The sequence below is a fragment of the Ananas comosus genome, linkage group 16 (assembly GCF_001540865.1).
Source record: "Ananas comosus cultivar F153 linkage group 16, ASM154086v1, whole genome shotgun sequence".
Taxonomy (NCBI): domain Eukaryota; kingdom Viridiplantae; phylum Streptophyta; class Magnoliopsida; order Poales; family Bromeliaceae; genus Ananas; species Ananas comosus.
In genome coordinates this window covers 7,665,717-7,681,882 of record NC_033636.1, presented here as the reverse complement: position 1 = coordinate 7,681,882, position 16,166 = coordinate 7,665,717, and the positions used below count along the sequence as shown (strand labels likewise).

The following is a 16,166-nucleotide window of genomic DNA, read 5'->3' as shown; positions in this document are numbered from 1 at the left end:
CGTGTCTAATATATTATACACACTAGCTTGGACCGGTATAATACATTGAACATGGTGAACCATTCACCGTGTTTGAACACGGTGAATGATTCACTGTGTTCAACTTACATACCTGGTCCCAGTTTGCCCGCGTGGCGCTTACGTGGTGCCTGCGTGGCAGGAGTAGGGCCATTTTTGTAATTTCAAATTTAATAGGGCTAATTTTAAAATAAAATTTTGTCAGGAGGCTATTTGCAAAAAAAAGCCGAAAATATATCAACTCTAATTTTAGATTCAAATGATCAGAATCCAAATCCTAATTCGAAAAATAATAACGAACTCGAGTCTGATTTGAATCCAAAAATATTAATCTGAATCTGAGTCGGATAGTAAAATCTCATTAATAATTTCAAAATGGTGGGATACTTATACCATCATTTTCATCCCTAATCAGAACAACACACCAGAAAATTGGGAAAGTGATGACCCAACCACCACGTGTCATGTCGCCGTGCTTTGATCGTATGGGTTAATTGCACCAACGCTCCGTAACTTTTACCTGCGTTTATCTTTAGTCCCTAGCTTTTATGTTTTGTTGCAGTTAGCTCCTCACTATTCAAATTCCTATTAATTGTAATATAATAAGCTACATTAGCTCCAAGATAGCTTTTTCTATTCAAATAGGCTATATGGTCATGATGCAATAGCTTTTTACGAATCCCAAAATTGATTTTTCTAAATTTTTAAAAAAATTCAATCGTATGTTTGGTTCAACACTGATGATATTAGAAAAAAATTTTAAGAAAGAAAGAAAATATTTGTGAGATCAAAATTGTCATTGGCGTGGAAAATGATATTAAGAGCAGAGAAATAGAGTTTGCCGCGATGGACGCGTATTTTGAAGAAAAAGTTATAGTATGAAGATAAAGATTGGAGGCAAAAAGATATGACTTATATTTTTCAAAGAATAAAACAAAGGTAGAAGCCAAAATTAAATGTGGTAAAAGTGGGGGACCAACGGTGCAATTAAGTATTCTTACACGTACGGCTATAGTTCCGCTCAAATGAAAATGTTTTGCGGTCCAAAATGTGATTTAAACTCAAATTTTAATTTTAATTTAAATGTTTAATTTAAATTATAAATTTAATTTAAAATTTAAGATCAAGATGTTGATTAAAATATAATTTAAATTATAAGTCCTTTGTATATATTTTTTACTTCTTTATATAAAATTAAATAGTTAAGATTAGAAACTATAATTTTTTATGTTTCACTTTATAGCCAACCAAACAATCGAACTGAAAAGTCACTTTTGTAAAGTTACTTTTGCGAAAGTGATTTTATTCACTTCAACCACTTGTGGGCAACCAAATATGTCCATAATACAACATTGTAGAGTACTTGCAGTAATACCCACAGCTCAAAAACAAGATGTATAATGTTATTCAAAAAATATTTTGAATTTTTTTATAATATTATTTTTATAGGATATCAACCAATCTAAATAACACTTTTCAAAGAAAAGTATTTGTAGAGCTCCTACCTCTCGTCGACATAGTAGAAAAGAAAGGAATCACGTTATTTTTGCTGTATCACCCCTTATAGAGAGAGAGAGAGAGAGAGAGTATGACTACTGTGCTATTAGAAGTATTGTAGTCCTCGTGCTCATAATTTCCTAACCATCCATCAATTTTGATAGATTGTTAGGACAAGAGAGAGAAGAGAAATTGAAAAAAATTTACAGAGAAAAAAAATTGAAACACCTAATTTCTCCTCAATTTCTCTTCTCTCTCATCCTAACCATCCATCAAAATTGACGGATGGTAAGAAAGTTCCGCTTCGGATTTAAAAAATCCACTTCAAATTTCAGGTTTGGTACTAATTTAATACACTTTAAACCACATGGTACTAAAGTGAGAAAGTACAAAACTACGGGATACTAACTTCATACACTTTAAACCACCCAGTACTAACTTTATACACTTTAAACCACAGGTACTAAAATAAGAAAGAGTGAAACCATAAGGGGTATTTGAAGTTTTCTCTAAAATTTTCAATTACTCTATTAGTACGAATTCTGATGTCCCACGTGTATCGCCTCCGACACCTTCGATATCTCAATCTTTTCGCTGGCGAGAGAGAAGCTAACTTTGCCTGCAACGGGTGTACACATAAGTCCTATACACCGCAACTTTTATTTGGTGATTAATGTTACAAAATTAAAATCTAAATAGTTAGTACCTAGAAAAATAATATGTTCTAAAAATTATTAGTTAAACCTTAAATAAAAAAGAATTATTGTTTATTTTGTAAGAAATTAATCTCTCAAATTTATCTGCATGGGCCATTGAACACATTTAAAAATTACATTTAGCTTTTAATTCTCTATCATAGAAAAAATTATTACTTTAAATATGTTCAATCATAACTTCTTAAGTCACGACTCGTTATCATGACTTTTTAACTTTTTATTTTTCAAATAATTTTTTCGAGAATGAAAAGTTTAAAATAATCTTTAAATGTGTTCAACGGTATTTTAAAAATCATGCAGTAAATATTATAAATTTTAATCATAAATAAAAAAATTTTAATTGAAAAGGTTAATAAAGTTTTTAAAGTTAGATTTACGCTATTAAAACTATTAGAAACTAAACTTCATAATTTTTCAACATTATTTGCCAAGTGATCAAAGGATGTTAAAATTAATATTTTAATGGCCGATGTAGTACTTTTGTAAGTTCAACAGTGTAGAACAATTCAAATTAGATAAAATTTTAATAGAAAATTTTACTTATCATCAAAAGTAGGGTCAATTTTTTCGATTTGAAATATAAGTCTTTTATCACTATTCGTTATGAAATTTTATTTTCAGTCATTTATTTTAAGACACTCGTTTACTATACAAATAAAATAAAAAATTAATTTTTAGAGAGTTTTAATACTATAAATTATGTCTAACAAAGTCAATCGCTGAATCGAAAGTGCTATCATCGAAAATAATTTGAAAGCACGAGACCCTTTGTATTTTTGAAAGCACAGTGACTTAGCTCACTTGGAAAATAAGTTAACAAAAGAGTTATTATAGTGGTCGGGTGCATGGATTGAGCTTATACACCTGGTGCACGCAATAATTTCTATTAGCGCAAGAGTCATGGGGATGCGTGGTGTACGAAATGTCGACGTACACGCGGTGCACGCAAAGATTCGTCCTTCATCGATTGATCCCCCGCTCCTCCTCTCCGCCTCTTCCCGTGTTCATTCGAAATCGAACCCTATATTTACCCCCCCATTCCCCTTTCTCTCTCTCTCTCTCTCTCTCTCTCCCTCAAACCCCCACGAACCCTAATCCCATCTCTCATTCCCCACCTCCACTCCACCACCTCTCCCTCTCTCTCTCTCGACGATCCCGAGATCCGCTGCTCCCACGGAGGCGGGGGGATCGCGGATCTGATCATCGTCGTCGTCGTCGGCGTCGTCGGAAGCGGCGGCGGCGGAGGAGGTGGAGGAGGAGGCGGAGGAGGAGGAGGAGGAGGGGGCATGGCGTATAGGGCGGAGGACGACTACGACTACCTCTTCAAGGTGGTGCTCATCGGGGACTCGGGGGTGGGGAAATCGAACCTCCTTTCCCGGTTCACGCGGAACGAGTTTAGCCTCGAGTCGAAGTCCACCATCGGGGTCGAGTTCGCCACCAGGAGCATACGCGTCGACGACAAGGTCGTCAAGGCCCAGATTTGGGACACCGCGGGGCAAGAGAGGTCCGAAACCCTAACCCCCTCCTCTCGATTTGGTTCCTGATCCTTGTAGATCGACAGATCTAGGTTTTTCTGTCGTTTTGAATGGTTGTTTGATGCTGTGGTTGTGGATTAGTTGTTGATTGGTGGTGAATTTGGTGTTATTTGCCAGATCTGTGCCTCAGGTAGTGTAGTTTGCGGTTTCTTAGGGTTTTCATGCGAGATCATTATCAAGTTATCCCATTATTTGAGTTAGTAGCATTGGAGTTTAGCGCATTCTAGGTTATGAACTTAATGAATTTACTGGAATTGGCTGATTTTTTAATTTTTTTTATTAACTTTTTGTCAGTTTATTTGGAGAACAAAATGACTCAGGGCATAGCGGGATCACTTGATGTTATGATTATTTCTTAGTAACGAAAACTTGGTCTGATCCTGGAATAATTAGAATCTTTTTTCAACATCAGTAAAACGGAAGCAGATAACACGATTGATCTGATTACTTTCATGACTAGGAGAGGAATTAAGAGAAGTAAATCTTTTCAGATTCAGCTTATTCTCCAGTCCAAACTTTCCATGAAGGTGGAATTTTGGTGGCCGATGCTGTAACAGGATTGTAGGTCACATGATTTACAATTTATTCCTCTGCTACAATTCTCAACTACGCCAAAATCGTATAACAAGAGAAGCATGATGTTTGCTCACGTAGTAGCTAATTATTCTGCATAATAAGGACATAAATTGAAAAGTAGCGAAGGAAGAAACGGGTGGGATCTAGAATAATTAAGAGCAGACATATTTCCAGTAGTAGTGCTTTCCAGGAATGTAAAGGCGAAGCAATAGAATAGCTAACACAAAAAAAATTCGCTTTCCGGTCGCATTTGTCTGTTTCTGTAAGAATATTGATATAAAAAATGTTTCCTTTGTCTTATTCCCATTTGATATAAAAATTGTTACATTTACCTCATTCCCATTCTTACCTGTTCGTGGGTAATATTTGTTCAAGATTATTAATCGAGCCCTATTTTGTGAGCTTTAAGATGGCATTACTGTACACGCTGATGCAGAAGCTCTCAATCTACTTTTGGTGCTCGAGGATTTAGCTGCTGTATTTTCTTAAAAGCATCCATGTAGTATTTGATCAATGAAGCGTTGAAGTATGGTTCTAATTAAATGTTACGGCTGTTTTCTAGTGTTTGCCTTATGTTTGTAGTTCGTACTTTTTCTGTCTGTTCTTAAACTTTTCTGAAAGCCTTATGCAAGCATGTGAAATACTTTTTCTATTTGTCATATGGCGGATATCCTTCCTAAAATACTTGATTGCAAATACATATTAGTAGTCCAAATTTGCATTATATGTGTTAATGCTTTCTTTGGAATGGATTGTTTATTTTTTGGTGCAAATTTCTTTCCTCCTACAATTTTCTATTTCAATTCCTGCTCGGACAAACGTGTCCTTAAATGAGATTAAATTTAGTATTTGAAAACTAAAAAAATGCTCATTCTTGCTCCTGCTCCACTAGATACCGAGCAATCACAAGTGCGTACTACCGAGGTGCTGTGGGCGCTCTTTTAGTCTACGATGTAACACGCCACGTCACCTTTGAGAACGTGGAGAGATGGTTGAAGGAGCTCCGTGATCACACCGATGCCAACATCGTGATAATGCTTGTGGGGAACAAAGCCGACCTGCGCCACCTCAGGGCCGTCTCCACCGAGGATGCGACAGCTTTCGCCGAGAAAGAGAACACCTTCTTCATGGAAACTTCCGCTTTGGAATCTATGAATGTGGAAAATGCCTTCACCGAAGTGCTCACACAGATTTACCGGGTCGTCAGCAGGAAGGCACTCGACATCGGCGATGATCCGTCGGCGCCGCCAAAGGGGCAGACGATCAATGTGGGCTCCAAGGACGACGTGTCCGCTGTGAAGAAAGTCGGTTGCTGCTCAGCTTAAGGTAAAAAATGATTAAAAGGAAAAAAAAAGAAGAAAAGAAGAATATAATGCTTGATTTTATGTAGTATTTGGCATCGTCACTCTGCGATGTGGTTCTTACAAGATTTACTTTGTCCTCGAACGCCAGCCTTGAGGATACCATGGAGTTCAAATGAGACGGGGAAAAGTCTAGTTAGGGTTTGTAATCTCCGTCGTCATCTTTTTTAGTGAAGACTTACTTTGTTCCTTTTCTTGTTCTTATTGTTGTAACTCTGTGGTGTGTTACTCTTTCTTGTTCTTTTTTTTTTTTGTTCATTTAGGTTGGTCTCTTTTGGTTGGTGGAAAATTAAATGAAATCATTTTTGATGCCTATTAGATGTTCGTTTCCGATTGTGAAGTTCCGATTCTTTTGTTTCAGTTACTTGATTTCTTTCTTTCATGATCATCTGGCTAATTATTTGGAAACAGAAATGAGAGTATAACTAAATAATGCCTGGGACTATGCGGTAGGTACTTTACATATTGTTTAGTAGATTCTTTACATAGGGCATGTTCACTTCATAGAAAAGTGGAGATAGGTGAAGTTATTTATTTTTGACCGCAGAGTCTACTTTCGATGTTTAGTTTTTCGTAAATTAAATTCACTGATAACTCAATTTTTTTCAATTTCTTTTCAAAATATATTTTCAAAATGCTGCCGTGGACTCCGCCCTAGATAATAGCGACGGCAGTTACAGGTGAAGAGGAGAGAAGAAAAGTAGTAAAAAGTTTAACTTTTTTAATATCTTCTATCCTTTTGTGTTCTAGTGTGAAATTTTTTAACAAATGCAAACGAAAAATGGAATGACTAAATTCCTTCCTGTTTATCCGAACGTCGCTTTTTATGAATGTTATTTTTAATTTGATAATCAGTTACAGGCAAACGAATAAGCCCTAGTGTAAATAGCAAATAGTCGGAGAAAGAAAAATAAAGAAACCGGCCAGCGACTGTACACTTTGATCCATTTAGGCAAGCAGCCGATCAGAGAAAAGCATCAATCCTCGTAATTATGCTGAATATTATATATATGATGATACCGGCAGGAAACATGGAGACGTAAGCACGGCCACCACATACAATGTAAGAATCCTCGTATCACAACATACGACGCGAAAATATCATATTAAAGTTCAAAGGATTATAGGGCTTCTTGCACAATCAATCTCCATGTATACGGCCCAGCTTTTTTACTCGAGATGTAAAAGCCGCGGAATTCGCAACCGATATAAGGTTTCCAACTTCATGTCTCAGCTGCGAAACCGAAAGGGTCTTCGCGACCCAAAAAGAATGAACTCTTGCTATGAGCTATTATAGCTCCTGCATCCAACTATAACCGAAAGTATTGGGCGATTTACAAAACCGCATACCATACGATTGCCTCCACATTTATAAATTCGCATAGAATGTGAAACTTTTATTGTGCGTAATACCGTCATCAGCTAGTGACCAAATTTTAGACCGTCCCGGTGATGGCATAAGCGAAAGCTATTCATCATGCTGCGAATACTATTTTACAGTTTCACCCTAATATGAATTGAAATTGGAACAAAGATTACGACATGAGTATTACAAAATACTAAAAGTGTAGGCATCAACCATTTCAACATATCAGACAAAGAAAACGCCGATGTCTCCAGGCAAATCACTTGCGCGCCTCAGTCTTCTTTTGTTCTTTGGCTGGCAAAATAAGATTTTCATTTCATTAGAAGGCTAGTTTTAGATAAGCCTGAAAGAAGAAAGTTACTGCTTCAAGAGATGTTGGCATGAATAAAATCAGAAACAGGGAAGCAACTTGCAAGTTCCTTGATTAATTTAACTCTTAAAAGTTCATAACCAATATTTGTGCGATTTGAAGTTTGTTTATGCTAGCGTCGATGATCATAATTGTAGTGATCCGCCAGCATATCTACCAATGTCCCACCTATTAACAATTTAAATTTGATTTACTTAAAAGAGTGATTGCTATAGAGTTTGAGATGGAGAAAATACCAGCTTTCTCTTCCTCTCGTTTTTTCGCAGCTTCAGCCCTTTGTTGCCGTATTAAGGCAAGACGCTCTGAAAATTAAGAGAGTAAATAAAGCTTATGGTATTGCGCACTTCAAACATATGCCATAATTAGATAGACTTAATTTTTAGTTGTAATCACATAAATGAATATAATGGAAGGGCCGCACAGAAGAATATTATAGAAGGAACACATAAATGAATACAGTGTTTCACGATCCAAACAAAATTGCGGAAAATGGCCTACTAAGATTTTGCTTAAACACAACTGTATCATTGAAGGAATCATTTTCATATGTAGGTTACTCCATTCCATGTTCTTAGCACATCTAGTCATTCAATATAAGAACCAAAAAAGGAGGGAGAATAAGTTGAATATATTAATAATATTTCTCTAGTAAATAAATAAATAATAGTTCTCTAAATTTTACCTAGATCTTTTTTAGCTTGTTCTGTCTTTCCTTGTTCCTGCAACCTCATGTATCGCTCATGAGCTTTCTGTTTCTCTATTTCCTCCCTACACAAGAAAGGTCAATATAACATTGCCGGTTACAAAATCGAATCATGAGCAAGTGAGGGAAAAAAAGGAAATATGCTTGATAACCACATAAGCCAAGAAAAACTCAAACCAATGCATAAGTACAAAACAATCTATGGCTCTGAGCCAACTCCGGTAAAATCAGTATTATATAGTACATATGTCAAATTTTGGTAGCAACAAGAAAGAACCTTAAAAGAACGAGCCAAGAAGACAAATTACTCAAGTTTTTGGTTGCGCCAATCATGTCAGCAAACCAAGAGCACCTTTCAACACTGAATTTTTATGTTAAACAGAAAACTGCTTATTTTCCAACCAGTACATAGATGGAAGACAAGGTGCACAGGCTATGTCTGGAATACAATAAATAATAAAGTAAGAACCACAGTAAACAGATAATAGTAAGAGGAATTACTTGCCAACCCTACCAGATGCATTTGAAATGTGAGAAATGAAAAACTAAAGATGACGTTGCCAAAGACAAAATAATAATAGTCAAATTTCCGACGCGAATGGAATAGCCACATATAAAGAAACTGGACACAAGATAACTAAGGCATAGTAGCAACCACATGGAAAAAGGCTACAAATCAGAACTATATTTTGATGGTATTCAGTTCAAGTTCTTCCTATCTGGGGATTCATTAATCCTAAAATTCCAAATCAAAAGAAAATTGTTTCAACTTGCTTTACATCTTGCTTTCTTCTACTGGCCAAGCTTCGTTTGTTATTTTGATGAATCAGTCAACAAAATAACAGCAATTCACAACAGAGTTATAAGAAAGCATACCTTTCACGCCTTGAGAGTTCAGCTGTTTTGTTCAGCTGCATTGAAATAACAAAAAGATCGGATCAATAACAAGTTACGGTGATCATATTCCACTGGACTATGAAGAAGAACAAAATATTGTTAACAGACAGCAGAAGTATCAACTATAAGAGTAAAATAGCACACTCGTATAGGACAAAAATTGCAATAAAATATTATGACTGCAATAAGAGGCATCGTACAATACCGAAGATAGGAAAATCATATCCAACTTACATCAGCCTCTCTGGCTTTCAACGTCTTTGGTTTAGCCAAGTTTGGATTCTCAATCTCAATAATGCCTTGAGTACCTTTCCTTTTCTGTTATTATAAAATAAAGAGTACTTCACTAAATATTGTTAAATACTTAAATTCATGAAAAAGAAAATGTACAAGGTAGAACCACAGCAGCAACTAGCTGCTAGCATGATGATCAAGAAAGCTGTACCTCATTGTCTTCTTCAGAGTCATTTTCAGATTCCTCCTCCAATTCCTCCCTTTCTTCGTCATCGGCTTCCACCTCCTGATTAATGTTAAGGCGAATAAGTGTCTTGTTATAAGTGCAAAACATAACAGGCAGCATAAATATGACATAAACTGATGTATTCAATCTAAAAAAGGGCAATCTCGCTCCTCTTGCAAAAAATGCATAACGTTTGCAAGAAACCTATATATGAACAAAAACCGCAGTTGAATACAAATGGTACAATATGAATGCTAATATCAAATAAAAAAGAATAAGACCAAACAAATACGCCAAAAAAATCATTCTTATGCAACAGATATTTTTTTAACACTTCTCACCCTGAGTCGACTGGATCACAGAGTCTGCAAGGTACCATCAATTTCAATATGGCTCTTAGTACGTTCTTAAAGCTAGAGAGGCATCCATAAAAGTAACTATCAATTCAACAAGCACGCAGCCTTTCAATATTCATGAATAGGAATGTTATGCATGTCCCTATTACCCTTATGCCAAGTAAATTAAAAAGTTTGGTCCTTGTAAAAATTGAAATGCAATAAATGATATTCTTTTCTAAGTAATCACTATATATTACCTGTTACTAATTCTGTATATTATACTTTCATGTATCTAAATATTACAAAGTACAAAATATCTGTGCTACACAAGCATCCATCAACAGTTCCTTTATAGCATCCATCAACAGTCTCCTTATAGCAGCTGCTTTTTAGACATTTACTCCAGAACACAAGTGACCTGTCTGACACCTTAATCTTCCTGACGCCCAAAAGTTCTACTTCACAATCAGAACTTCGCAACATAGCTACAAGAATTTCAAAGATAAAAACGCCCCACGTTTGTTCTGTGAAAAAATGTTTGCCAAGAATAGCAAAAAACGTAATGCGCCATACACTGAACAAGAACCATGAAACTCGCACTAGAATCATGCTATTTACACTCATACAAGCAATTAAGGAAGACAAAAGGTTGACGTTGAGCATAAAAGGGGTGCCTTTAGAGGAAGGCACATCCAAGATGAACTTAAATAAGTTATACATTAAGCCCTAAAGCTTTCAGCTGTGCACGTGGCATGTTGAAGAATGCAGTGCTAGATATTAACGGTTTTAAGCGATATGAATGCCAAAGGAATCCACAGAGAACATTTTAGATGGATATTATATCATATACATGACACTGAAAGCAAAAAGGAATGTAAAGTATTCTTCTATATTATGTTAAGCACCACCATAGTGCCACTTTTAAGGAAATGGCTAACAAGTGACAACACAACTTGCACATGCCTTGCAGGTAAAATGATATAAATATTCTACTAGCTGATATATGCAGTTCAAAAAATGATATTTACCTTTTTAAAGGTACGGGGCCGGGCTGAGGTACCAGCAACTGCAATCATTCGCACAGAGCAACAATCACAAAAGAATGAGCAAAATATTACCACGTGGCAAAATCAACAAAAGAAACACTGCACAGCTAATCATGTTAGTAAAAATTGTTTCTTATATACTATCAAATATAATTGAGATCAACAATACAAGAACAGACAATTATATTAGGAGCTAAAACATTGAATGATATATCAAAGCCAAAAGAACAAGAGAAAAATTTGACGAACGAAACTATGAAACAATGTCAGGAACTATCAAACAAGCAGAGTAGAAACAAAAGTGCTTACCATGAAGCTTGTTCTTCATCTAATATCTATAAAACTGCATAATACCTAAAATGTTGATTTTTGCGTCACATGTCCCGTAATCATCAACATCTAATACCTGTGCAGACTAACCCCAACATTCCAGAATTATCTCCTCTCCTTCAAAATTTCTTTGAAAAGTACATCACACCCAACCAAGGCTCTCACACCTATCTCAATTATTTTAGTTACCAACATCTGTCACTGCATCTTGTTATTTAATCTAAATAATCCCTTTCTGCCATATGCAAGTAAGTAAAGGACAGCATGCGTGTGTATGATAAATAAGCAAATAACTGCGCATCTGTACATGCACACAGATGCAGAAGGGATGAAAAGGTCCACAGCACGAACAAAAGTAGAATTTCAAATAATGTTTGGCTATGCCAATCTAGACATCCCGGCATAATAGGTTCAATAAAAGATGAAATACAAGAATAAAAACTGAATTTATTTGAGGCTGTTCAGCAGAGGAATCTAATCTACTATTGATAGCACAGGAACCTTCATACTATAGTCCTAAATTGGATGTTATGCCATCCAAATTGATGATCCACATCATTAGCCATAATACAGAGGATTAAAGTTTCTAGGAACCAAAAAATGTCATTTTTCAACATCATCTACCTTAAGACCTAGAGGTCCCAAAATTGGCAATTTCAACTGCTTTATCGATGTTGAATAATCCAAATTACATGAATTTTTGTTCAAAAACACATCTGGCTATTCAGATCAGGACAGAAAACCCTAATCTAGGGTTAAAGAAACTCATCCCTCTATTCTCATCTGGTTGAACAGTTTAGACCATTTCCCGCAGTGAAAAATTATCTTTCTAAGTTACGATCCTTGGTTCCTAGAAACCTCAAATGCTCCACATCACGTTTAGGACAACGGATCATGGATTCAGATGCCGCAACATCAAATTTCCGACTACAGTGCACTACGAAATTGAATCTACAATCAACGATCCCACGATCGACACGCCGGAGCATGATTTCGGAGAAGTGAGAGATCGAAAACGGAGCGAGGGAGCTCACCCATCTCCTCGGGAGTGGAGAAGTTGCGGCGCCCCGTGGGCTTGCCCTTGAACTTGCCCCGCCCCATGATCGAACGCGCGAGCGAAGTAGAAGAAGGATCAAGTGAGCGAGTGAGCGAGTGAGAGAGGAGCGAGGGAGATCGAAGGGCTTGTTTAATGGCGAGGAGCCGAGGAGACGTTGTAGAGGACGAAGAAAAAGAACAAGATGATGACGATGATGGAGTGTTCGCTTTTTTATCTCCTCGCTCACTCGCTCCCTTTCTCAGTGCCTTTGGAACCCTACACGGCTTCGGCCGCTGACGCCGCAAATCCAAACACACCCCTTCAGAGATTCAAAATTTTATAGACGCCCTTTCAAAATCTAAAACATTATTTATGGTTTGGACTGACGATCCAACTCGCTGTTCTCGAGCGAGCTCACATTCGGCTCGAAATTAGTTTGAGATGATCTGTCGTATAATAAATAAGTCAATACAAGCTTTTCTATCTCAAAATCTTAACAAGCCGAACACGAACTGTGATAGCTCCCTCAAATTTGGCTCGATATAGCTGGAATGTGTATATGTATTACAAATTTAATTTAGAAAAAATTTAAAAAAAACTCCTCTTGTGGTTTCGCACTTTTTTACTTTAGTACCATGTGGTTTAAAATATATCAAGCTAATATTTTGTGGTTTCGCACTTTCTCACTATAGAACCCTGTGGTTTAAAGTGTATCAAGTTAATATTATATGGTTTCATTTTTATATCAAGGTAGAACCCTGTGATTTCATTTTTTTTTTATTATTCATTTTAGAGTATTTTTTTCGTTAAATCAATGACAAAGTTAAAACTAAAGGGTACTAAAATGAATATTCGATAAACATAGTTAGGGTATCTGAAGTTTTTTGTATATAATTTAATGAAATATTAAACCACATGGTACTAAAGTAAGAATATGCGAAACCACGGGGTACTAACTTGATACACTTTAAACCACAGGGCACTAAAGTGAAAAAGTGTGAAACCACAGCGTACTAAATTGATACACTTTAAACCACTGATATTAAAATGAGAAAGTGCGAAATCATAGGGGTTTTTTTAAAAGTTTTCCCTTCAATCTATTTGAATTTTAGATCATCTCAAATGTGAAGAGTGACTTATATTTTATAAATTTTAATTATTAAATTAATATTCTAATTTTCTACTTTTCATCTAGTAGTTGAGCTGACCATTTGACTTATCGTACGTGAGCTAATTTATATTCGATTTTTTAATAAATAAGTCGAAGACAAGCTGAATTATTTTACTCAATATTTTAACTAATCAGCTGTATGCAAACTCGTTTAATCATCGAGCAAACATGAGCTGATCTCAACTCGCTCATATTTGGTTAGTTAATGGTCCTACACGTGCTTCTTCGAATATGTAAATTTAGAAATTCATCTTTTTGATTTACAAGCAACTAATGCTGCCACGACACTTAGAAAAAAGTATAAATCATACATCCCCTTCATCAAAAAGCTAAAAGTTTGAGGGTTTCTTGTCTTTTTTTTTTACAAATACTAAAAAATTTTACAAAAAATATGATAAGACAGTGACCAACTTTTGACCCTTGGATGATGGGGTAAGTTTGATCTTATGTGCCTTTTGGAGTGTACAAATAAAATTGCTCATAGATAATTTCTTATATGCTCCTCAAAATTTGATTTACATATGATTTGTTCCTGTTTTGAAAATTTAATTCAGTTATTGTCTAATTTGCTTCTAAAACAATGTCCCTTTTTTTCCGATATGCCTCTGCCCTTGGAATTATTGGAGAGATTTTAAATTTTAAGGACTAAATTTGAAAACTTAGATATATATGAAAGTTGAATAATTTTAGGAATATATAAGAAATTATCCCAATATTTAGAATAATGCTACTAATATATTCTAAAAAGGATATATAATGTACACCTCACTCATCCTATAGTACTTTTTTAATATTTTATTCGTATTTAATTGTATTTGTAACTAACTAAGGATGCATTTAGTTCCGGTTATTCTGATAGGATTACAAGCAATCTTGTTAGAATTACTGCGTTTGATTCAATCAGTATGTAATCTGATTAGTAATGTAGTATTACAAATGGTGCAGAATTACACCAAAATTATTATTGCGGAGGGCGAGTATTTTGTAATTAGTTATCCTACCTTTATCCAAAATTACAAGTTTATCCCTCCGAACCTCGATACCTTGTCAATACATCATTTTTAAAATTTTAATTTAATTTTTTTAATTGTCAAATTTTAAATTTTAAATTTTTAAATTTCAAGTTTCAAATTTCAAATATAAAATTTTAAATTTTAAATTTTAAAATTATATTTTAAATTAAAATATTAAATTTTATGTTTTTGATCAGATTTAAAATTAAAAATTAAAAAATAAAATTTAAATTCAAATTTTAAATTATTTAAAATAAAATTTAGTAAAAAAATTATTATTTGTAAACAGTAAAAAAATTTTACCAAATATGACTAAGAGCAATTTTAGAATAGATTATACTTTATTGTCAAGAATATTGAATTTATAAACTGAATCAAAAATAGTAATACTATATACACTGTAATTCACCATTACATTACTATATTAACCAAATGCGCTAATACAGTATCAGTCGTAATCTCATTCAAAAATTCAAGATACCTGAATATGTCGAAATAATCTAGGGTAAACTTCAAATGCCATCCCTGTGGTTTCGCACTTTTCACTTTAATACTCTGTGATTTGAAGTGTATCAAGTTAGTGTCCTGTGGTTTTATTTTTATCTTTTTGTCAGCTTTTCCGTTAATATTTCGTTAAATTATATAAAAAAAACTTCAAATATCCTACCTAGGTTTATCGAATATTCACTTTAGTACCCTTTAGTTTTAATTTTGTCACTAATTTAACGAAAAAAATTAGTGGAATCGATAATAAAAAAATAAAAATAAAACCACAGGGTACTAAATTGATACAATTTAAACCATATGGTACTAAAGTGAGAAAGTGTAAAACCATAAGAATAGTATTTGAAGTTTTTCCAATTATCTATAATGCTATATAACGTCAACCAAAGTGCCCCAAGTATAATGACTGCAGGGACTTGATTGAAACAATAAAGTATAAACTGTACTGATAATCCTCAAACTAGGGGGTGAAATTCATTTTGATTCTCACACTTTAACTTTTTAAATTTTAAACTTAAAACTTTTTAAACTATTATAGTCAAGTCCTACCATTCAAAACAATTTATTGGAACGGTAATGCGTCATCAATGTGCAGGCCATGTACTATGTACAGGTTAGTAGCACCGTTAGTCCAGGTCCTCGAATTTTTAAGTTCGACTTTAAATACTCTTAATTTTGGGTACTCTTCTGAAGTTTAAAATTAATTTATATATCTCTCTAAAATTTAAGTTTACTTTTATATTCCTCCAAACTTCTAATATCTTACCAAAAAAAAAAAACTCTCCCAATAAATTTGTTGTCAATTTTCGCTAAACTTTCTTTTAACTTCCAATCCAACTAACCAAAGAAAATAATTTCAAACGAGAAAAATTACATTTTGCAGTAGTTCTTAAACACAGATCCAGTTTTTTTTGGAAACAAGCTGGTTCATAAGTGCTTGGTTCCGCTCTAGCGGTGGGAAAATGCATCTATTCCAAGTGGCACATTGCAAGAATTTAAGTGCCGTGATACAAAATTGTGCCAGAAATTTACAGACACGATACAATATGATATGTGCCAGACCATGCCATACATGCCGGTCACAAAAAATACATATGTGCCGACACATAATGATATGAAATATTTATTTTCTTTAGCAACAAAATATTTTAACCATTTATTATGCATTTTTATCAAATATTTTGAACTTTATTGAAAAATTACTTGCTAATTTAAAAAATAGAGGGTTT

At 34.5% G+C, this 16,166-nt stretch overlaps 2 protein-coding genes across 2 annotated transcripts; one reads left to right on the top strand and one right to left on the bottom strand.

Annotated features, from left to right (window-relative positions):
• Positions 3,288 to 6,043, top strand: LOC109722591 (ras-related protein RABA1f). The gene is made up of 2 exons (XM_020250686.1): positions 3,288 to 3,735; positions 5,235 to 6,043. Exons 1-2 carry the CDS (start codon positions 3,518 to 3,520, stop codon positions 5,665 to 5,667), a joined length of 651 nt encoding a protein of 216 aa, XP_020106275.1. The 5' UTR covers positions 3,288 to 3,517; the 3' UTR covers positions 5,668 to 6,043.
• On the bottom strand, positions 7,072 to 12,530 carry LOC109722637 (28 kDa heat- and acid-stable phosphoprotein-like). The gene is made up of 8 exons (XM_020250740.1): positions 12,248 to 12,530; positions 10,866 to 10,903; positions 9,485 to 9,559; positions 9,274 to 9,357; positions 9,019 to 9,053; positions 8,122 to 8,207; positions 7,676 to 7,741; positions 7,072 to 7,363 (listed from the first exon to the last, which is right to left on the bottom strand). The coding sequence occupies exons 1-8, from the start codon at positions 12,312 to 12,314 to the stop codon at positions 7,329 to 7,331; spliced, it is 486 nt and encodes a 161-aa protein (XP_020106329.1). The 5' UTR covers positions 12,315 to 12,530; the 3' UTR covers positions 7,072 to 7,328.